Here is a 21,004-nt window from a genome sequence, read left to right on the forward strand (position 1 = left end):
AGGTGCACAATTCAACACAAGGTAATTCAAAGTGCTTTACATCAACATTAAAAGCAGCAAGACACAATTAAAACATAAATAACAAATAAAATGAAATAAAATGATAAGAAAATAGGTAAAATAATAAAAAGTAAGGGCAGTAGAGTGCAGCAGGTAGTATTTAATTAAACAGTAATGTTTTTATCCTGATTTAAAGGAGTTGACAGTTGCAGCAGAACTTTGTTCCACCGGTGAGGAGCAGAATAACTGAACGCTGTTAGGGAACTAACAGATCCAGATTAACCTCAGGGGTCTGGGAAGTTTCATTCTTACATTAAATGTAATCTCCTTCTAAAATCCCCAAAACTTGAAAATATGATAAAAATGAAACAGCAACAGGTTAATCCCTGGGAAACACAATTCCACATGTGAGCAAGTGGCCTTGACCAGAGTCCAGGGTCGGATACCTGCCGAGTCCTGATAACTTTTATTGCATCCTGAGTTTTTCTTAAAACTAGTACATGTAATCACAACTACCGGTACGCTTGTATCAACCCCCAACACACCCAATGAAGAATTATATTTTATTACAGTCGTAATAAAACAAATAAAAACTATTCCTATAATGACATGAAATGCCGTTTTGACATGCTTTCCTTAGACAGAGGCCTGGGCGTTGAGGATTCTGCACCTCAACAAATGGTTATAGTCAGTTGCAAGATTATTCCCCAAGTTGATTTCTTCCTACTAATGAACCTTTAAAAAAAAAGAAAGAAAAGAAATCTAAAATGTAACATTAATACAAGTTGGGAAAGTTTAGCAGTGAACTTACAAGCATGGCTTGATGCTTTAAACACCATATCACATTTAATTATTAAACATCTCGAAAATTCCAGAGCCTATGCAAGACTTCTGTTCATGGATTTTACATCTGCCTTTACTGCCATAATCCTCACATCCTTTTAAACAAGCTGGAACAGATGAATGTGAATCCTTACATAGTTAAATGGTATTTTTCTTTTCTTACAGGCAGGCAGCAGCAGGTTAAAATCAATTCAACCCTCTCCGAAGTTCAGGTGATTAACACGGGCGCTCCACAGGGTTGCGTCAGTTCGCCTATTCTATTCACATTATATACCAATGATTGTAGGAACCATCACCTGAATAATTATGTTTTTAAATTCTCTGACGACACGGCCATACTGAGTCTACTGACAGTGGACTCAGATATCGCTGTGTACAAGTCAGAGGTAGAAAGATGTGTGCAGTGGTGCGAGAAGCATAATTTGATTTTAAATGTTAAGAAAACAAAAGAAATGCTGTTTGATCCCAGGTCTGTTGGTGATCACAGCCTAGTCTTTCTGAATGAGGAGAGGGTTGAACAGGTTACAGTACACAAGTACTTGGGCATTTATTTCGATTCAAGGTTACATTGGGCTCATCGTGTGTAGATTATGTTTGTTCAAGGATCAGCCAGCGCCTGTACTTTTTGCGCAGGCTCAGGGTTCATGGAGTGGATAAAGATGTCATGTTGTTGTTCTACAGAGCAGCCATAGAAACCATCATCTGTTATGGCATTACAACTTGGTTTGGAAACCTGACCATTAAATGTAAAGTACAACTCCAAAATCTGATCAAAAGGGCAGGGAAAATAAATTGGTATGCTGCCTCCATCATCCCTGCAGGAGATATTTGAACAAACCCTTATGAAGGAAGGTAAAAAAAATCATCTCAGACCAAATCACATCCTGCACAGGGAATATGAGTTGATGCCTTCAGGCAGAAGGTATAGGTTGCCAAGCTGTAAGCTCAATAGATATACATTCTCATTTATTCCATTATCAATTAAGTTACTCAATAACAGGAAATGAGCTGTGTGTGTGTGTGTGTGTGTGTGTGTGTGTGTGTGTGTGTGTGTGTGTGTGTGTGTGTGTGTGTGTGTGTGTGTGTGTGTGTGTGTGTGTGTGTGTGTGTGTGTGTGTGTGTGTGTGTGTGTGTGTGTGGGAAGGGCGGAATGTGCAATAACGTGTGCTGCTGTATGAATAGAGGGATGTGCAATAATGAGTGCGCTTTTGTATGTCTAGAGCAGGGGTCGGCAACCCGCGGCTCTAGAGCCACATGCGGCTCTTTAGCGCCGCCCTAGTGGCTCCTGGAACTTTTTCAAAAATGTTTGACCTTTTTTTTCTCTTTTTTTTTTTCTTTTTTCTCTTTTTTTCTTCTTTTTTCTTTTTTTCCTTTTTTCCTCTTTTTTTCTTCCTTTTTCCTTTCCTTTTTAATCTCGACATTTCGACTTTTTTCTCGAAATTGTACTTCAACATTAATCTCGACATTTCGGCTTTTTTCTCGAAATTTTGACTTTTTTCTCGACATTTCGACTTTTTCTCGACATTTTGACTTTTTTCTCGAAATTTTGACTTTTTTCTCAACATTTTGACTTTTTTCTCAACATTTCAACTTTTTTCTCGAAATTTTTTACTTTTTTCTCAACATTTCGCCTTTCGCCATTTGCCTTCATTCTAAGGCTTATACAAGACTTTTCATTTTTTGCGGCTCCAGACACATTTGTTTTTTGTGCTTTTGGTCCAATATGGCTCTTTCAACATTTTGGGTTGCCGACCCCTGGTCTAGAGAGATGTGCAATAACAAGTGTGCTGCTGTATGTATAGAGGGAAGTGCAATAATGTTGCTGTAGCAAGGGGTTTTGTTTGTGTAGAGGTGTTTTCAGGACATTGCAGGGGGGCATGCAAAGAGCGGGGGGATATGACGATGTGTTATTTGTTTATTGTGATTATATATGTTTTGTTATATATGTGGCGCCTGGAGTCTCTAGTTTGTCCATAACAAATTTCTCTCAAGGGAGACATTAAAGATTACCTTACCTTACTTTAAGTCAGGTTTATTTGAACTTTGAGTACGTTTAAATGTATTTCTGGCTTAGATACTGAGATGTTTTTATTTTTTTTAACCATTCTGAATATGTTACAGGGTCCTGTATTGTGCTGACAAGAGAGATAAAAATTGTCTGGTGATGGTTTTTGTTTAAACCCATGTTCTCCTGACTCAGTTTGAGTCAAGATTCAGGTCAGTATATTTAATCAGAATCCAAAAAATATACAGTATTACAGTAATGTCCCACAAACAGTATTACAGTAATGTCCCACAAATCAACAACCCCACTCGCTTTCAGACGAGGATTAAAGTAGAGCACTTTTTAATCAAGCATAGGAAGAATTTCCTTCACATGTGGACATGAATGCCACATTGTGAAAGCTATTGTGACCATTTGTTACCTAGTCATCTATTTTTACAACTTTTATACATGAAACTCATTCTATATTTTTATGTGTTAAAGTAATAAATCATGATGAGATTACATTAAATATTAAGTTACCATTTTCTTATTTATTTATTTTTGATGGATTAAAGAAACAAAATGTATTTAACCCAACTAAATTATATGCAAAAGTAAAGTGAAATATGTTCATCAGTAATATCAGTCATGTAGTGAGTGTATGGGCGTGATGGAGTGTGTAAAGTGAAAAGTAAAATAACTCTAACTGAACCCAAAACACAACCAAACCAACACCATGTTAACCCCCTAACAAGAGAGGATATTATATTTGGGACCACCTTCGAAGATAAAATAGGTGACTTTGTACTCAATAACCTGTTGATCCTTGCCAAGTTCTTTATTCATACATGCAAATGGGGAAACAGAAAACCAAACTTCTCATCTTTTAAAAGATACCTGATAAACAACCATCTCAGTGCCTTAAGACTGATTAAAAACAAACATGGTCAACAACTCCTTAATGCCTATATATCCATCCATCCATTATCTATACCCGCTTTATCCTTTGCAGGGTCACGGGGTCTGCTGGAGCCTATCCCAGCTCATTTCAGGTGAGAGGCAGGGGTTACACCCTGGACAGGTCACCAGTCCATCACAGGGCCACATATACAAACAACCAGACACACTTACACCTACGGGCAATTTAGACTCATCAATTAACCTACTATGCATGTTTTTGGACTGTGGGAGGAAGCCGCAGTACCCGGAGGGAACCCACGCAAGCACGGGGAGAACATGCAAACTCCACACAGAAAGGCCCCTGCCGGGCCTGGGAGTCGAACCGGGAACCTTCTTGCTGTGAGGCAACAGTGCTAGCCACCAAGCCACCATGCTGCCTTAATGCCTATATAGATCTTAAGTTATTTGAAAATAACTAATGCCCCTGCTTCTCACCATTTTCTCATATTTTATTATTATTCCTCCCTGCAGCTGTGAGACTACACAACCAGCACTGCTTACAGTAGACCACATACATAACAACCTGACAATAAATGTACATACTGGAAAATAATGTGCAATATTGCATAATAAATATAATATATAATTAATATAATTGCACTGCAATGTGCAATTATGTAAATATCCGTCTGTAAATATCCGTCTGTTATATTATATACCAGTATTTTTTTTAATTATTATTATTGTATATACCAGTACTGTTTATAGTGTGATATTATTATTGTATTATTATTATTTCTATTGATGCCTCTTGTTTTGCACTCCTCCCCTTTGCTGCTGTACACTGTGAATTTCCCCGCTGTGGGACTAATAAAGGAATATCTTATCTTATCTTATCTTATCTTATCTTATCTTATCTTATCTTATCTTATCTTATCTTATCTTATCTTATGTTATAATTGTGTTTATTTATTCATTTATTTATTTAATATTTAGTTGTTTTTTAATTTTGTTACTTTTGACCCACCATTTATGTCCTTGCTTTACTACCGATCTGTTACATTTACTGTTGCACTCTTACAGTGATGCAGAATGTGTTGTGTGCCTTATAAATCTACATGCTGTTTTATATGTTTTATATGAATATTGTACAATATTCAAGTGTTCAAAAAACTACAAAAAAAAAGCAACATCCTGTTGCCTGGGAGGAGAGAGAGCCAGAACTACCTTCTCTGGCCTCTTTTATAGCCCAGGCCTACCATTCATGCCCCCAGTGAAACTGCTCTGACGTTGCAATACTTGTGTGCGCCGCTGCAGCAGTACTCCCCCAGACCTGCATGTGGCGCTGTGGAGCCGCGCAGCGCCACAGATCAGTAGAAGAAGACAAGCAAGAAGGCGTGTGGTGCAGCAAGGAGTTTTGCAATTTCTGACAAAGTCAAGATGAAATTCTGTGTTCTTTGACTCCAAAACCTCTTTATTCCAGTGTTTAGTAGTTATCTTAAGGTGAGTTGTGTTTTTTATCACTATAATTATTTTTCTGCGTGCGTCTTGTTGCTGTAGCCTTTGCATCAGAGTTGATGCTGCAACCAAGTGAAAAGTGGACATATTAATACATATTAAGATAAGATCTGTCATTAATACGGATTTATCAACTGCAATAGAATATACATCTTTGTAAACCGCAAAAGTAATTATGCTGATCAAACGTTTGTGTGAAGGTAATATTCAATTCAATATAGTTTAGCTGCCCTTCATGGTGAGTGCTGATTTGCTTCACCAAAATGTTCAGAAAATGGGTTTAATTTGTTTCTTTATCATCTCTTTTGCCTTCAACATGATTTATGAAAGAAAATAGATAATTGTTTCCCAACATTCTGTGCAGTCAAATTATTAAAAGCAACACTTTTACTTTAATGTACAGTAGTTGTTCTACGTTGTTCTCTTTTTAAAGTAAATATAATATCATAATACTATTATAAGAAATTCAGTAAAATACTTCATGCATTGCATGATTTACAAATTTTAATAATCTGTACCTCCATTATTATGTATTCCTGTGGTCAGATTCCTTGTATGTATGTATGTATGTATGTATGTATGTATGTATGTATGTATGTATGTATGTATGTATGTATGTATGTATGTATGTATGTATGTATGTATGTATGTATGTATGTATGTACGTACGTACGTACGTACGTATGTATATTGATGCAATAATATATAAATCCTTGATGATGTTTTGTTTTTCCTTAGTCAATTTTAAGGATCAGGTTATTACCAGAGCACGACTCAGGCAGATTCTGCTCTTCCTGTCAGTAGACGGACTTGTCAAATAGGGATGGGCGGTATGGACTAAAAAATGTATCACGATAATTTCTGGCATTTATCCCGATAACGATAAAAATGACGATTAAAAAAAAAAAAAACAATTCAACTCCACCTTTTGTAACTATAAATCTATCACCACTTTCTTTCTTTCTTTCTTTCTTTCTTTCTTTCTTTCTTTCTTTCTTTCTTTCTTTCTGGCTCATTTCCTTCTTTCTGGCTCATTTCCTTCCTTCCTTCCTTCCTTCCTTCCTTCCTTCCTTCCTTCCTTCCTTCCTTCACGTACGTTGTGCGTGGATTTAACGCAGAACCATAAATCAGCTTTACACAAAAATGTCATCAACGGGAATTTATCGTTTTTACCGCGAGATGACAAATTCTTACTGTGGGGAATTTTATTGACGGTCTATCGTGAACGGTAAAATATCGCCCATTCCTATTGTCCAATATAAGTCTGACCACAGTTGTGTTGTCTGCAAATGTTAAGATGGAGTTTGAGGGAAATGCTAGTGAGCAGTCAAAAGTGTGTGGTACATAACGCAGCCCTGAGGAGAGCCGGTGCTGAGTGTGATGGTGGGGACGGTGAAGGGCGACTCTCGGTCTGTGGACAGTTTGACCAAAACTCCTTTATAAGGCAGCAGGTTCGTGGAGGAAGTCCGAGGGTCAGCGTTTGTTTATTAGGATGGCTGGAATGATTGTATTAAAAGCTGTAAATCCACAAAGAGCATCCCGACGTACCTGTTCCTCTGTTCAAAGAGTCTCAAAGAAGCTTGAAGAGAGATAGATGTGGTGTCTGTTAGGCATGAAAGCAAACTGATGATGGTCCAGGGCAACAGGGAGGTTAACTCGTATGCCCTTGGGTACCAGATTTTCAAAGTATTACATTCTGAAAAGGGTGAGAGTTGTAATTGTAACAGGGAAGTAAGAATAAAGTAGTCTGTAAAAATGACAATAGAAATCATTGCTGATTTGCAGCCTCTTTTCTTTTAACTTACAGTAACTCTGGAAGTGTCATGGAGCCTACGATGCATCAGATATGGAAGAGAGTATTTCAGCATCTCCACAAAACCTTTATTCTACCAAAGAGGAACCATTCAGGCTGTGCTGAGCACACAGCCGCCCCTCCCTCCGGTCACTCAAGATATATCAAGCCCACGCAGCGGGTGTCTCGTCTCTACCAGCCATCAAACTTGCATGATGTGGGACAGGCCAGCCGAGTGGCAGGAGAAATGACCTGTAAGAGTCAGAGGCTCATGCAGCAGGCAGGACTCATCCATCCATCCAATCCAGGCTGCTACTACTACCTCCCTGCCACGGTCCGCTCCATGGAGAAGCTGGTGAGTTTTTACTTTGATGGAGGCGGGGATATAAAGCATGGATGCATCGAATCCCAAGTTAGTAGAGTCTGGAGTCGTCATGCACTGTTCTACTTACCAATGAGGACCTACTTTGGAGTAGGGCTGGGCGATATGGACCAAAAGTCATATCTCGATATTTTCTACCTGAATGGCGATACTCCATATACTGTATATCGATATTTTTTCTGTGCCATAATTTGGGTTTCCCCCAAAGCATTATAGCATCTCTGTTAGCTTCATTTTTTTCTGAGGCAAACCCTTAAATAAACTGTCAGTTTTAATACAAAGCCTCGTGCCAAATGTCACACAGGTTCCTTTATTAACAGAGGTCTGCACAATATCAAAATGTATAAAACAAATGAAATAAAAATAAACTGCCTGCATATATAGAATAAAAATGCTTCTTGAATAAAATAAAACAAATATCCCTTTCCTGCATAACAATTAAATTAAAATACACTGTGCAATTAATACAATGTAGACAGTAACAGGCAAGCTTTTCCACTGAGGTTGACAGTTGTGCAAATAACAAAACATTTGTGCAAATCTCAAATAAAACATTCAAGTCAATTTTTCACAAAATAAGCTTTATCAAAATTATAAAAAAAAATTATTTTTTTTAATCGATATAAACGATATTGTCTCGTACCATATCACGTTTGAAAATATATCGATATATATTAAAATCTCGATATATCACCCAGCCGTACTTTGGAGATCCCCCTAAGGAAAGTCATTACACCACCTTGGCACAATTCACCCTCAAGAGGTTTTTAAGTGAATATCTAAACAAGCCTGATCTATTGTCTTGAACTTTAAACAGAAAACTTGTTAGTAAAGGCATGTTAGGAGGGAAAGGGATGTAGGATTTCAGAAAAACAATATATTTTCTGGTGTTAATAGTAGGTACACTGTGTTAAAAATCACGATGGATTTCCCGAAGATACGCAACTTAAACGTTTCACCTTTTCAGGGGTGAAAAGAAGTCGGTGGAAGGAAGTGCTTTTCCAGGAGCAGATGCTTGCTTGTTACTTTTGTTAAAGCCATGCGGTGACACCCCCCCCCCCCCATGTGTTTCATGTAGTTACTTCACAGACAAAGTTTGCAATATAAAAATAAATGTATGAAAATATTTCTTTAAACAGCAATCTTATAAATGTTTGAAGCCTAAGAGTGGTGACAAAAAAGTCAATAGTAGACACTGTTGCAGAGTCTTTTTATTCTTTAGTTGTGTTTGTTTTCTTCCAATCTGAATATTCTGTTGTTCACGTGTATTGTGAGTTGTTTTATTGTTGTTTTTGCATTGTGTCACCTCTCTCTGTTTCATCAAGTCTTCATTTCTTTATTTTGATCATTTGTTTGGAGTAGTAGCACCTTCTCCTATGAAGGGAATGAGGATGCAAATTAAAATACTGACGAAAACAAACCAGACAAATATAATTCCAGATAGAGACGTTCAGATACCAATATTTTTTTATTTTATTTTCAATACGATTCCGCTTCCCGGGCTTTGAGTATCGGCTGATTCAGAGTGTTGTTCCAATACCAGAGCATTATTATTAATTTCAAAGCAGTATAATATACATTTCTGGCTTTTAGAGCAACATAGAATAATTTGAATTATATTTATAACAATGTCATCGTATCAGATGCTGCATAGACTTAAATAATCACTGATAACCTTAATTTTGGGAGTATCTGCAAATATTTCTAATTATTTATTTTATAATGTATTTCTAATTCTGGTACTGGATATCGGAACAACTATTACTTCCAGGCAAGTCTATGGCCAGAAGACATTACAACAACAGTTACATTTTTTTTTAAATTGTGTCATATTTGTCAAATATACTTTTTTTTTTTAAACAGGTGCAAGTTATCGACCAGGAGATGCAGGAGATTGGCGGGCAGAAGCTTGACATGCCCAGTTTGTGCTCAGCTAATCTCTGGCAAACCAGTGAGCGATGGGATTTAATGGGAAAGGAGCTGTTCCGTCTGAAAGACCGGCACGGTGCCGACTACTGTCTGGGTCCTACGCACGAGGAGGCGGTGTCCACGCTCGTTGCTCAGCAGCCTCTCTCCCACAAGCGGCTGCCTCTGCTTCTTTACCAGGTGAGCTTTCAGTTAGGCCTGTGTTGAAAACATCGATTTCCCAATTCTAAATCGATTCTCATATTAATTCCTAAAAATCGATTCATATGTAAAGATCGATTAATTTTTTTATTTTTCTGTTTTTTTTTTATGTATTATTTTTTTTTCATCATTACAACTTTTGGTTATTTTTTTGTTTATCCCCAAAAAATGAATGTTTGGTTGGACACGAGAATAACTGGTGCCATGTTTTTGCCTTTAAATATGTTTAAAGGTATGAAAACATTAAAGTGTTAAGTTATAATTGCATAAATTGTCTATATTTCATTACTTTATATACTGTCTTGGGGTTACATTTGCAAAAAATGCTAAAAACCAAATGCTCATGTGGGGGGAAAAAAAAAACGATTTCATCCGTCTCTGTTTCCTCCCTGGATCTGTTTGGTAATTCTGACCCACATGATGTTTCTGAAAGCAGTTCTATCAGCATTCTGGGAGCTGATTGGTCCTTACAGCATCATTAGCTGCCAATACTTGCTGTTGAATCTCAATATAATACTAGTATTAATATTTTGCAGAACTAGACAGTCATATAATTCATGCAACAGCTCAAAAAACAGTTTTAATAACCAAATCAATATCGGAATGGAATGGAATCGAATCAAATCTTGATAATCGATTCTGAATCTTAAGAAACGGAATCGAATCGATTCTTGACATTTGAATCGATCCCCAGCCCTACTTTCAGTCTCATATCTCCAATATATTTGTTGTGATTGGCTCCAAATTTTCCAATTTATTTCTTTTCTTTTTTTAAATAGATCACCCGCAAGTTCAGAGATGAGCCCAAGCCCAGGTTCGGCCTCCTGCGAGGCCGCGAGTTTTACATGAAGGACATGTACTCCTTCGACGCGAGTGAAGAAGCCGCCCGTCAGACGTATGAATCCGTGTGCCACGCGTACATCCAGCTCTTCAAACGCCTGGGCCTGCAGTGCATTCAGGTGCAGGCCGACACGGGGAACATCGGCGGCACGCTTTCCCACGAGTTCCAGCTGGCAGCAGACATCGGGGAGGACCAACTGCTGGTCTGTGGGAACTGCTCCTTTTCTGCCAACGTGGAGACTTTGTCGTCAGATGGAACCGACTGTCCACAGTGCAAAACTGGGACACTGGTGGAATCGAAGGGTATAGAAGTAGGCCACACCTTTTATCTGGGTAAAAAGTACTCCCATATCTTCAACACCACCTTCAACAACGCCCAGAACAAGCCGACTGTTGCTGAGATGGGCTGCTACGGTCTCGGAGTGACCCGCATTCTCGCCGCAGCCATCGAGGTGATGTCAAGCGAGGAAGGAATCCGCTGGCCGGGTCTCATTGCACCCTACCAGGTTTGCGTTATACCCCCGAAAAAGGGGAGCAAAGAGGATAAGGCAGCAGTGTTGGCAGAGGAACTCATTCACAGTTTGGAAGGGGATCTTCCTGGTCTGAAGGGAGAGGTTGTTCTTGACGATCGGACACAGATGACCATTGGAAGGAGGCTGAAGGACGCCTTCAGGCTGGGATACCCTTACGTCGTCGTAGTCGGACAGGAAGCTCTAACTGAAACAGCAAAGTTTGAGGTGATCCGTCAGCAGACGGGGGAGACGGTATTTCTCAGTAAAGATGGACTGCTGGATCTGCTGAGGAATGTGGAAACGGTATAATTAACGTCTTTAAATCTGGAAAAAACGTTTGATGTGTGTGTAAGGTGATGGGCAAAATTACACAAAACTGTATAAAACTTGCTGCTAAAACAGTGGTGTTAATACAGTCTCATTTACTCATGGAAATGAAAGGTAGCCTGTAATTGTGGGTTTCTTTATTTTTGTAGCCTACATAAATGTTGGTCATAAATGTTGTATAATATTCATGTGCATCTAAGAGACTTTTCTCATCAGATAATTTGACCCACAGCAGGAAATAATGAGAGGTATGGACATTAAACAATGGCTCGCTCATAGAAACTCTGGACCAGCATGCACAGTCTGATCGTTAGAGAGTGATGCTGTTCTTGCTTTGCAGTGAAAAATCCCAATAAAAAATGAATAAATAATTTTGTTATGCTTGGATTCCTTTTGAATATTAATTTCCATCTCTTCTCCTCTATGAGGTGGAGGTTTTAACCGTTTAATTTGGTTTTCTCTTTACCTTTGTGGCCATAGTTGTCCAAAGGACGGCCGGTCAAATAAATATTACTACTACGCTGAGGCTTTTACTTTTTATAGATTGTTTACATGATTTATGTTTATAATTACTTTGAAGCTCATTATTTATTGATGGAATCTGCTGTATTTATTCACAAAATAAATAGAACTCAAGTTCTATCAAGTGTATAATATATAGAATAGAATAGAATAGAATAGAAGACTTTATTGATCTCCCAGAGGAGAAATTCAATCGTGCAGCAGCCAAACACACACACGCTCAACGGTTTATACAAAAAATTTAAATAGAAATAACCAATAAATAGCTAAATAAAAAAAAGAGCAATATAAAATGTAGAACAATGAGTAATGTACAAGAGAAAATATAGTAAACACAAAAAAACGGATAATATTTACATATATATATATATATATATATATAAACATTATATAGATTATTATAGGTTCAAGCCATTCAAGAAAATAAATAAATAATAAAATTAGATTCACAAGTAAAATGAAAACGTAGCAAGTGAAAACTTATGGTGTAAAAATTAGATCCATCTCAACCAACATGATAATGCTGTTTTCACATCGACACACCAGCAATTGACTCGGAAAAATAAATGAGACAGATGGGCAAAGTGTTTGTTTTTTGTATAAATAAATAAATAAATAAATTAATAAATAAAAAGTTGACTTACTGCAACGTGAGCAGTGTGCCTGGTCCTTTAATGTCAACGGAACTAAAGCGCAGTTAGGTTTTCGCACGGGTCATTATAGCCGCCGTACCGCTTATGCACATGTGTAAACAAGGGGAAAAAATAAAAAGCACCGTTGAACAACTTCAGGTAATAAGTGGCTTTTAACATTGAAAAACCAAAACACCATTCCAGCTTGTATTTTGAGCGAAGATGATGTCACACGGGGCGGAGAGTGACAGTGACGACGGAATGGACGATTTTATGGACAAATTCAAGGACCAGAGATACAAAAATGGTTTCACTGACAACTGGGAAGAGGTGAGACTGGCGATCAGAAGCTCTTAGTACATCCTCAACTTTGTTTTTTTACTAGTATATGAAGTTGCTCATGTACATTTTTGTATCTGTCACTGCTTTTCTGCAGGAGTTCAATAAAATACCCATGTTCATGAAAACAGCCCCTGAAGAGATTGACCCAAAGAAATATCCAGAACTGGCTTGTATCCAGTCCATAATCCACGATGAAGACCGATCTCCAGAGGGTAAGAGGACCCAAGCTTTAACTTTACTGATAAACTAGCAGAGGTGTCAAAGTATTCACATTCATTACTCAGGTAGAAGTATAGATACTATAGTTTAAAAATACTCCTGTAGAAGTTGAAGTATCAACTCAAGTTTTTTACTCAAGTGAAAGTATAAAAGTACTGGTTTCAAAACTACTTAAAGTATAAAAGTAAAAGTAATGTAAGGGGGAAAAAAGCAATTAAGGACAAAAGCCATTGAAAATGAATGCATCTTAGTATAATGCAAATATATTAAAGAACCATATATGTGTACTATTGAGCATTAACATGTGTTTCAGAGAGCAGAAGATATGATGACTAGTTGCCTATAAGTATTGTAATGGTGCAAAAAGTCAAACTTCAGACGCATGTTATCATTTATCCTAACCTTTATTGGAATGTACATCCAAGTTTAGTTGCAGGAATCTGAGGGCAACGGATGTAAGAACAAAACTGGACAAGAACATCTGAAACAACCACAACCAAATTCACTCTATCCGGATGGAGCAATTTAACTGGATAGTTCTTTTTAAAGGCCGAAATGAAATAGAGTAACGAGGCTGTTTTTAAAATGTAAGGAGTAAAAAGTACAGATAATTGCGTGAAAATGTAAGGAGTAAAAGTAAAAAGTCTGAAAAAGATTTACTCCAGTGAGGTATAGATAACCAAAATGTCTACTTAAGTAAGGTAACGAAGTATTTGTACTTCGTTACTTGACACCTCTGTAAACTGGTCTGTTAATGTGAGAATCTGGTTGATTTTCAGAGCTGGCACAAAGTCTTAAGGATGAAGGAAATGCATTCTTCAAGGAGAAGAACTACAAACACGCTGTGATCGCCTACACGGCTGGTTTGATGAAGAAATGCGGAGACCAGGAGCTCGAGGTCATTCTCCTCACCAACCGAGCTGCTGCACACTTCTACCTGGGTACAAAGAACCGCCTCTGTTGAGGTTTAAATGACCTGAAATGCCTGTAGTGCTGGTTACTGTCAGATGTATTTATGCCTATGATGCACGTCTGCTTTTCTGTCACATACTGTAGGTAACATGCGCTCTTCCCTCAATGATGCTGTGGCTGCAAAAAAGGTCAAACCAGACCACCTCAAAGCCTTGATCAGAGGTGAGTGATTCTCATCTAATTAACATGCACTACCAGTATGCTTCACAGTAAAAGTTCAAGTTTATTTATAAAGCACTTTAAAAACAACAACAGCTGACCAAAGTGCTGGACAAGTGAAAGGAAAACAAAAACAAAACAGGACAATGTAAAAAAAATAAAATAATAAAACACATAAATAAAATAAAACAATCATGGTATTGAGAATTATTATATTAAAAATGAGTTTTAAGATGAGTTTTAAAAACAGCCGTAGAAGGAGCCAGGTGTATGTACAGCGGCAACTCGGTCAAAAGTTTGGAACCGGTGTTCTGCCGAGAAATGCTACTTTGTGCTTCTGCGCATGCGCACAGTCAATTTTATAAGTTTGATTGCTACGACCATTATTTCTTGCACGACGTAAAATTGATAATATGGGATGTTGAGTATTTGATACTTCAAAATACATTACCCATGACATGAATTGCATTACACTTTGTGAACATTATACGATAAAGAGAAGAAAAAAATTTATTCTATCACTTTATTTGATATTCATTCAGTCATTCGCCTTTATTTAACCAGGCAGGTCATTAAGAACATTCTTATTTACAATGATGGCCTGGCAAGAGACAAGGGCCAATTGGGGGAAAAGGAAGTGGGCTGAGAGTAAAACACAGTAAAATTATAGCTCTACAAAGGTAGAAACCCATTAGGTAGCATTTTTTGGCAAAGCAGCAGAAATTGGCTGAACACCGGTCCCCCCTGCTGGAGGGGGGAGCTATTTGGCAGAGTTGGTCAGCTGACCGTAGAGACCTGGAGGGTCTATGGACATTTAAAAGACCTGAGATGTAAGAAGGTGCAAGACTATGTAAAAATTTAAAAACAAATGAAAGAATTAAAAAATTGCTCGTCTAACGGGCGGGAAGCCAATGAAGAGCTGCGAGCACCGGTGTAATATGTGGTGTAATAAATATATTTATTCTTTTTTGCATGATACCTGCCATTATAACATTTTCTGCAATAAACCTATTTTGCCACAGAAACACAAAAGACTGGAGCTGCTCCTTGTTTCTATCTATTTAAACTACATTACAATATTTATTAGTATTAAATTATTTATATCAGCATGAAAAATTACATTCATGTCACACTCTTAAAGCAATGCATGACAATCCTCTGATTAAAAATAGTCGCGAGAATCATTTTCTCATGTTTGAACAGGTGCCCAGTGCTGCATAGAGCTGCGTAACTTTTCAGAGAGCATGAAGTGGTGTGACGAGGGGCTGAAGGTCCATCCTACCGACAACAAGCTGCAGGAGCTGAGAGCAACCGCAGATAAACACAAAGTAATTCATGAGTTTCTCCTGTTTGTTTGTAGTTTTTATTAGAATGTGTTGTTGTGGTGTGGCGTGTGGAGGAGGTTAAACTGTCTCCATGTTGGGTGTCTCAGAGAGCAGCAGAGAGAGATGCCAGGAGGAACAAGGTAAAAGAGAAGAAGTTGCTTGGTGAGAAGGAGGCTCTTCTGGCTGCTATAAAGGTACGTTTATACGTTGTTGTTCTCTTGTCTTGCTTTGCATCATCAGACACTAGGGCTGGGGATCGATTCAAATGTCAAGAATCGATTCGATTCCGATTCTTAAGATTCAGAATGGATTATCAAGATTCGATTCCGATATTGATTTGGGTTAGTGTTATTAAAACTGTTTTTTGAGCTGTTGCATGAATTATATGACTGTAGTTATGCAAAATATTACTACTAGTATTATATTGAGATTTAACAGCAAGTATTGGCAGCTAATGATGCTGTAAGGACCAATCACCTCCCAGAATGCTGATAGAACTGCTTTCAGAAACATCATGGGTCAGAATTACCAAACAGATCCAGGGAGGAAACGGAGACGGATGAAATCGGTTTTATTTTTTCCCACATTCCGTTTTTATTTGTTCCATTTTCGGTCTATTTTGGTTTTTAATTTTTGAGCATTTGGTTTTTAGCATTTTTTGCAAATGTAACCCCAAGACAGTATATAAAGTAATGAAATATAGACAATTTATGTAATTATAACCTAACACTTTAATGTTTTCATACCTTTAAACATATTTAAAGGCAAAAACATGGCACCAGTTATTCTCGTGTCCAACAAAACATTAGTTTAGAGGATAAACAAAAAAATAACCAAAAGTTGTAATGTAATGATGAAAAAAAAAAATACATAAATAAATAAAATAACCCCCCTCCCCCCCTCCCCCCCCCCCAAAAAAAAAAAAAAAAAAAAATCAATCTTTAGACATATGAATCGATTTTTAGGAATTAATATGAGAATCGATTTAGAATTGGGAAATCGATTTTTTCAACAAAGGCCTATCAGACGTGGCGGCTCATGATGGCCTACTGCTCTTCTGCTTTGACTTAAAGTTGCACCACATTAATTCCACGACAACAACCAAGACGGAAAGATTTAGTGATAAATAAAACAGCAAGATACTTCTGGAACAGCCTTGAAAAACACAAACATGTGACATCGTTCGCATCCTTTAAGAAGTGATGTCCAGCAGTGAGCTGCTCAACAAGTCGGACTCAACTCTTGAGAAGACCCAGATAATCCTTGACAGGATCTCATGAACTCTGCAAAGCATGCAGTTTAGTTTAGAAAGTGGTCAACATGTACATTTTTGAAAAAAGGTAATGCAGTTTAACATGGTATTTGTTTAAAACATAATGACATTTATGAGGTTTGAGTTGTTTTAGAAGGTGAAAATGATCTCCTCTTACCTCATTCTGAGATGCTCAGCTGGTGGCTGTTTATGTTGCAGTGATATGAGATTAAATCTGTTTTTAATAATAATCTCACATGTTTTCTGTGCAGAGTCGAGGCATCAAGCTCCTCCAGCCTCGATCTGCTGCCAAGGGTTCAGACAGCGAGGATGAGGAGGATCGTTGTTCAGCAGCGGTGGAGCAGCTGAGCTTGGACGGCCTCAGCTCTCGGGAGGTCACTGGCGCTCAGGTCTCCCTGGATGAGCAGGGCTCTTTACACTGGCCCGTCCTCTTCCTGTACCCCGAACATCAGCAGAGTGACTTCATTTCAGCCTTCTGCGAGAATAACTGGTAAAATTAGACTGTTGTTTTATGCACCGTAGCTTTGGCTTTATTTGTCTGCTTGGGGAGGGAGGACTATAACTATTATTTCCATTTATTTATTTTATTTATTAAATTTTTTTTTTATTAGTTTGCACACAATAAAAGTAACACTTACAATCAAACTAGTAAAACAAATGTGACAGGCAAGGTCAAAAAGTCAACAGGCTTATGCAGCGGACCTCCCCTCAATTTAGGAAGTAAAACAGTAAACTATAAACAAAAAACAAATTTACTATTAATCGTAAGATTATTTCCTCATATAAATGTAAATAAAAGGTATGAAAAGTCTCCAAAAGAAACTAACAGCAGTATCTTCAAAGTCGAAACAGAGCAAAACTCCAATATATACAGTCAGTTATGACATCATTTAAAAAAACTATAACAAATGGTCACATTTATGAGACTTATGTTCAGAATTGTTGTTCTCGTAAAATGATTGAGGCAAAATGTAACCTCCTGAGACCTGGTGTCCACATGCATGGACATCACATTTTGGGATGCTTGTACCATAACAGTTAATCAAATCTAACAGCAGCCCGTTGTCCCCACACGTGGAAAAGTACATCATGTCAAAGCATGATGCTTAATTTTTATACGAATCAGGTCCCAATAGACAATATTAAAAAAAAAAAAAAAGCATATTAAACAAGCAATTGAGCCTGTGTTGCTGTTTTGTATATGCACATGTGTGAAACTGGTAGAAATAGTTGGTAATATGGAATATTCAGGGAAATATTCAGGAATATTCAGTTTTCAGGAGGAACTCCAAATATCCTCTGGAAGAAACATCTCTGATTAAATTACTTGATGTTCTTCTCTCTTATTGTTACCTTTTTTTGGTAACTTTTTTGGTCGCACTACCGTATGTTTTCCAACTCCACAGAGAAACATTAGAAAGTGTTATCGCAAAAGAAAAAAGTAAAGACAAAGCAGGCAAATATTGGCTCTTGTAATTGCTGGTTGTGGCCACAAGGAGTCGCTGTTCAGCAAACGTTTAGCAGCAACAATGTTCATTCCTTCAAATCTGACCAAAGATATTTTTTTTCCTCTTAAAAATTCAGCATAAATAAGAGGAGGATTTTATGCTTCTGTTTGCCTTGTTTTGTTCAGTTTCAGTGACCACCTGAGCGTCATGTTTGGAGAAGAGCTTCCACCGTGGGACTCGGACAGAAAATATCTCCCACAAAATCTGCAGGTTTGTTTGTTTGCAGCATTTAAACAAAGCAAAAGCCTTGATTTGTACAGAACACTGAAATAAGTTACCTGCTTGATAATATGCTCTCATTCAATGTTGAACTTGTTATTTCTTTTGGTTTCAGTCTTAGAAAAGTGGTTCTACAAAACTGCACAATGAAAAATTAATATAAAAAGCAGTATGATTTGATGAGCTTATTTATTTATTTTATGCATCTTATTTTTATCAGCAGCAAAACGTCATTTAAAAAAAAATGTCCCTTCATCTTGTGGGAAACTTTATTTTTTTTTAGCTGTACTTCGAATACGAGGAGAAGGAGACGCTCTACCAAGTCGACCTGGAGACGTCACTGTTGAAAACTCTGCAACATAAACGGTACATGAATTGTCTCTTTATCTACTCCTTTTTTTATTTAAAGTAGGTTTAAGATTAAATCTGCAGTAATTAAAAAATGGCACTCCCATGTCTGTGTTTCATGTAGCATTGAATATGTCTCTGTTTTACTAAACTTTCTTTACTATTTGAAGACATTTATCACCAGATTTGTGATCGAGGTCGTTTGTCTTGTTGTTTTCTCCCTAAAATTATTTGTTTTCACCAAATTTGCAAATTCAAACCGTTTTTTCTATCAGGTCAAACTAGCGGTGTGGTCTCAGTGACACAATAAATATCGTAATGTTGTACTTTATATGGGTGTTTTATAACCATCAATATAACCACCACCATTGCCGTGATTACACCGGAAAAGAGGTAGAAGCGGTTAGAAGAATTTTAAAGTAAAATCTTTCCTGTTTCTTCTGTAAAGTAAATAACAGAAGAGGAACAGTGATGTCTGGTATGCTGACGTTTGCTTCCTGGTTGGCAGATTGCCTGACGACAGGAATGAAAATGATCCAATGCTGAGTGAAACCGGAGCGTTCATTTTAGCAGGGGTTTTCATCACGTCCTGCACGACCTGACTGTGTCTCTTCTGCTCTCCAACAGGTATCTGGTCAAGGCGGGGACTCCCAGCTTCATCGTGCTGGTGAAAGGCTCATCGTTCAGGGAGCAGTTTTTATCAGGAAAGAAAGTACATGGATTGTAAAAAAAACACTGATTTCCAATTATAAATACAAGACATAAAACTCATAAAACTATCTTCCCAACTCTGAAGAACCTACGTAAGTGTTTGGATGTTTCGTGACACCAAATATCAGTGAAAGTTGAATGTAAACTTTTATTTCTCCACCAATCTATTTAATATCCTGCCTTCTCTGTACAGATACACATGTAGACACATTTGTTGTTATCCCTCCAATAAACAAAGGTAAACCCAAAAAGGTCACCTGAATAAGTTATACATAATAATTTACTAAAACATGATGAATGAAAATCAAGATCAAGTGTCAAGGTCAAATCTATTTATACAGTGTATTTAACAACAAAAATGTTGACTAAAGTGCTTTACAATTAATTAACAATCAAACAAGAATTATAATTTAAAAGCAGGAAAATGTAATAAAAATCAAAGTAGCTGTACATTCTAATATCTGCCCTGTGACTCTACTCAAAATTTAAAGCCAAAGAGAAGAAATGTGTTTTTAACATTGACTTGAACATACAGGACTGTCTCAGAAAATTAGAACATTGTGATTTTCTGTAATGCAATTACAAAAACAAAAATGTCATACATTCTGGATTCATTACAAATCAACTGAAATATTGCAAGCCTTTTATTATTTTAATATTGCTGATCATGGCTTACAGCTTAAGAAAACTCAAATATCCTATCTCAAAAAATTTGAATATTCTGGGAATCTTAATCTTAAACTGTAAGCCATAATCAGCAATATTAAAATAATAAAAGGCTTGCAATATTTCAGTTGATTTGTAATGAATCCAGAATGTATAACATTTTTGTTTTTTTTTAATTGCATTACAGAAAATAAAAAACGTTATCACAATATTCTAATTTTCTGAGACAGTCCTGTATCTAAAGACTGTGCGAATAAGGAAAAGGAAAAGCGTTCCAGCGCCTCGGGGCAGCCACTGCAAAATCCCCTCTATGTTTTGATCGTGATCGTGGAACGTCTGGAAGCAACCGGTCGGTTGCCCACAGGGCTCATACTGGTGAATTGATTACCTCTGACAGATAAGAGCGTGCCATTCCTCTTAAAAGTTTAAGTCAACAATAAAATCCTAAAATCAATTCTGAATCAGATGGGGGATCTGATAGAGGGAGTTATATGATAATGCTTCCTGGTGCCAGTTATTGAACATCTGTGGAAAGAGCTGAAGCTCTGGATGAGAAAACCCTTCAAACCTGAGACGGCCGGAGCATTCTGATCATGAGGAGCGGGTCAGAATACCCGTCCACGGGCGCAGAAGTCAGTCTGAGATTTACAGAAATCCCTCGATTGCAGTGACTGTCGCAAAAGTTTGTGCAACAGAACATGAAGGTGAAGGTGCAGGTCAGTTTCATCGATTTTAAACACAACTCAAACGTCTGATTTTCATTAGTAAATTATTTTATTACTTTTGAGAGTATCAAGTTATTTCAGTGACCATTATGGGGTTTTTCTTTCTTTATTAGACTAACATGTACGTAACAGTTAGGAATGACAACGATGAAAAG

General features: G+C 37.4%; 2 protein-coding genes across 2 annotated transcripts; both read left to right on the top strand.

The window, feature by feature from the left end:
- The first annotated feature begins 5,097 nt into the window (after positions 1–5,097).
- pars2 (prolyl-tRNA synthetase 2, mitochondrial) lies at positions 5,098–11,797 on the top strand. The gene is made up of 4 exons (XM_061737251.1): positions 5,098–5,233; positions 7,056–7,395; positions 9,286–9,528; positions 10,329–11,797. The coding sequence occupies exons 2-4, from the start codon at positions 7,072–7,074 to the stop codon at positions 11,208–11,210; spliced, it is 1,449 nt and encodes a 482-aa protein (XP_061593235.1). The 5' UTR covers positions 5,098–5,233; positions 7,056–7,071; the 3' UTR covers positions 11,211–11,797.
- Positions 11,798–12,504: 707 nt separating this feature from the next.
- Positions 12,505–20,113, top strand: ttc4 (tetratricopeptide repeat domain 4). The gene is made up of 10 exons (XM_061737252.1): positions 12,505–12,712; positions 12,819–12,936; positions 13,723–13,884; positions 14,000–14,077; positions 15,278–15,402; positions 15,507–15,593; positions 16,924–17,162; positions 18,306–18,390; positions 18,683–18,765; positions 19,375–20,113. The coding sequence occupies exons 1-10, from the start codon at positions 12,605–12,607 to the stop codon at positions 19,472–19,474; spliced, it is 1,185 nt and encodes a 394-aa protein (XP_061593236.1). The 5' UTR covers positions 12,505–12,604; the 3' UTR covers positions 19,475–20,113.
- Positions 20,114–21,004: the final 891 nt, after the last annotated feature.

This window comes from Cololabis saira, chromosome 13 (assembly GCF_033807715.1).
Source record: "Cololabis saira isolate AMF1-May2022 chromosome 13, fColSai1.1, whole genome shotgun sequence".
Classification (NCBI taxonomy): Eukaryota; Metazoa; Chordata; class Actinopteri; order Beloniformes; family Belonidae; genus Cololabis; species Cololabis saira.

Coding starts and splice junctions, on each gene's coding strand:
- ttc4 (XM_061737252.1), top strand. CDS start 12,605: ATGATGTCACACGGGGCGGAGAGTGACAGTGACGACGGAATGGACGAT. Junction 12,937..13,722: donor TGAAGACCGATCTCCAGAGG/GTAAGAGGACCC, acceptor GTTGATTTTCAG/AGCTGGCACAAAGTCTTAAG. Junction 15,594..16,923: donor CTCTTCTGGCTGCTATAAAG/GTACGTTTATAC, acceptor TTTTCTGTGCAG/AGTCGAGGCATCAAGCTCCT.
- pars2 (XM_061737251.1), top strand. CDS start 7,072: ATGGAGCCTACGATGCATCAGATATGGAAGAGAGTATTTCAGCATCTC. Junction 7,396..9,285: donor TCCGCTCCATGGAGAAGCTG/GTGAGTTTTTAC, acceptor TTTTTTAAACAG/GTGCAAGTTATCGACCAGGA. Junction 9,529..10,328: donor TGCCTCTGCTTCTTTACCAG/GTGAGCTTTCAG, acceptor TTTTTTAAATAG/ATCACCCGCAAGTTCAGAGA.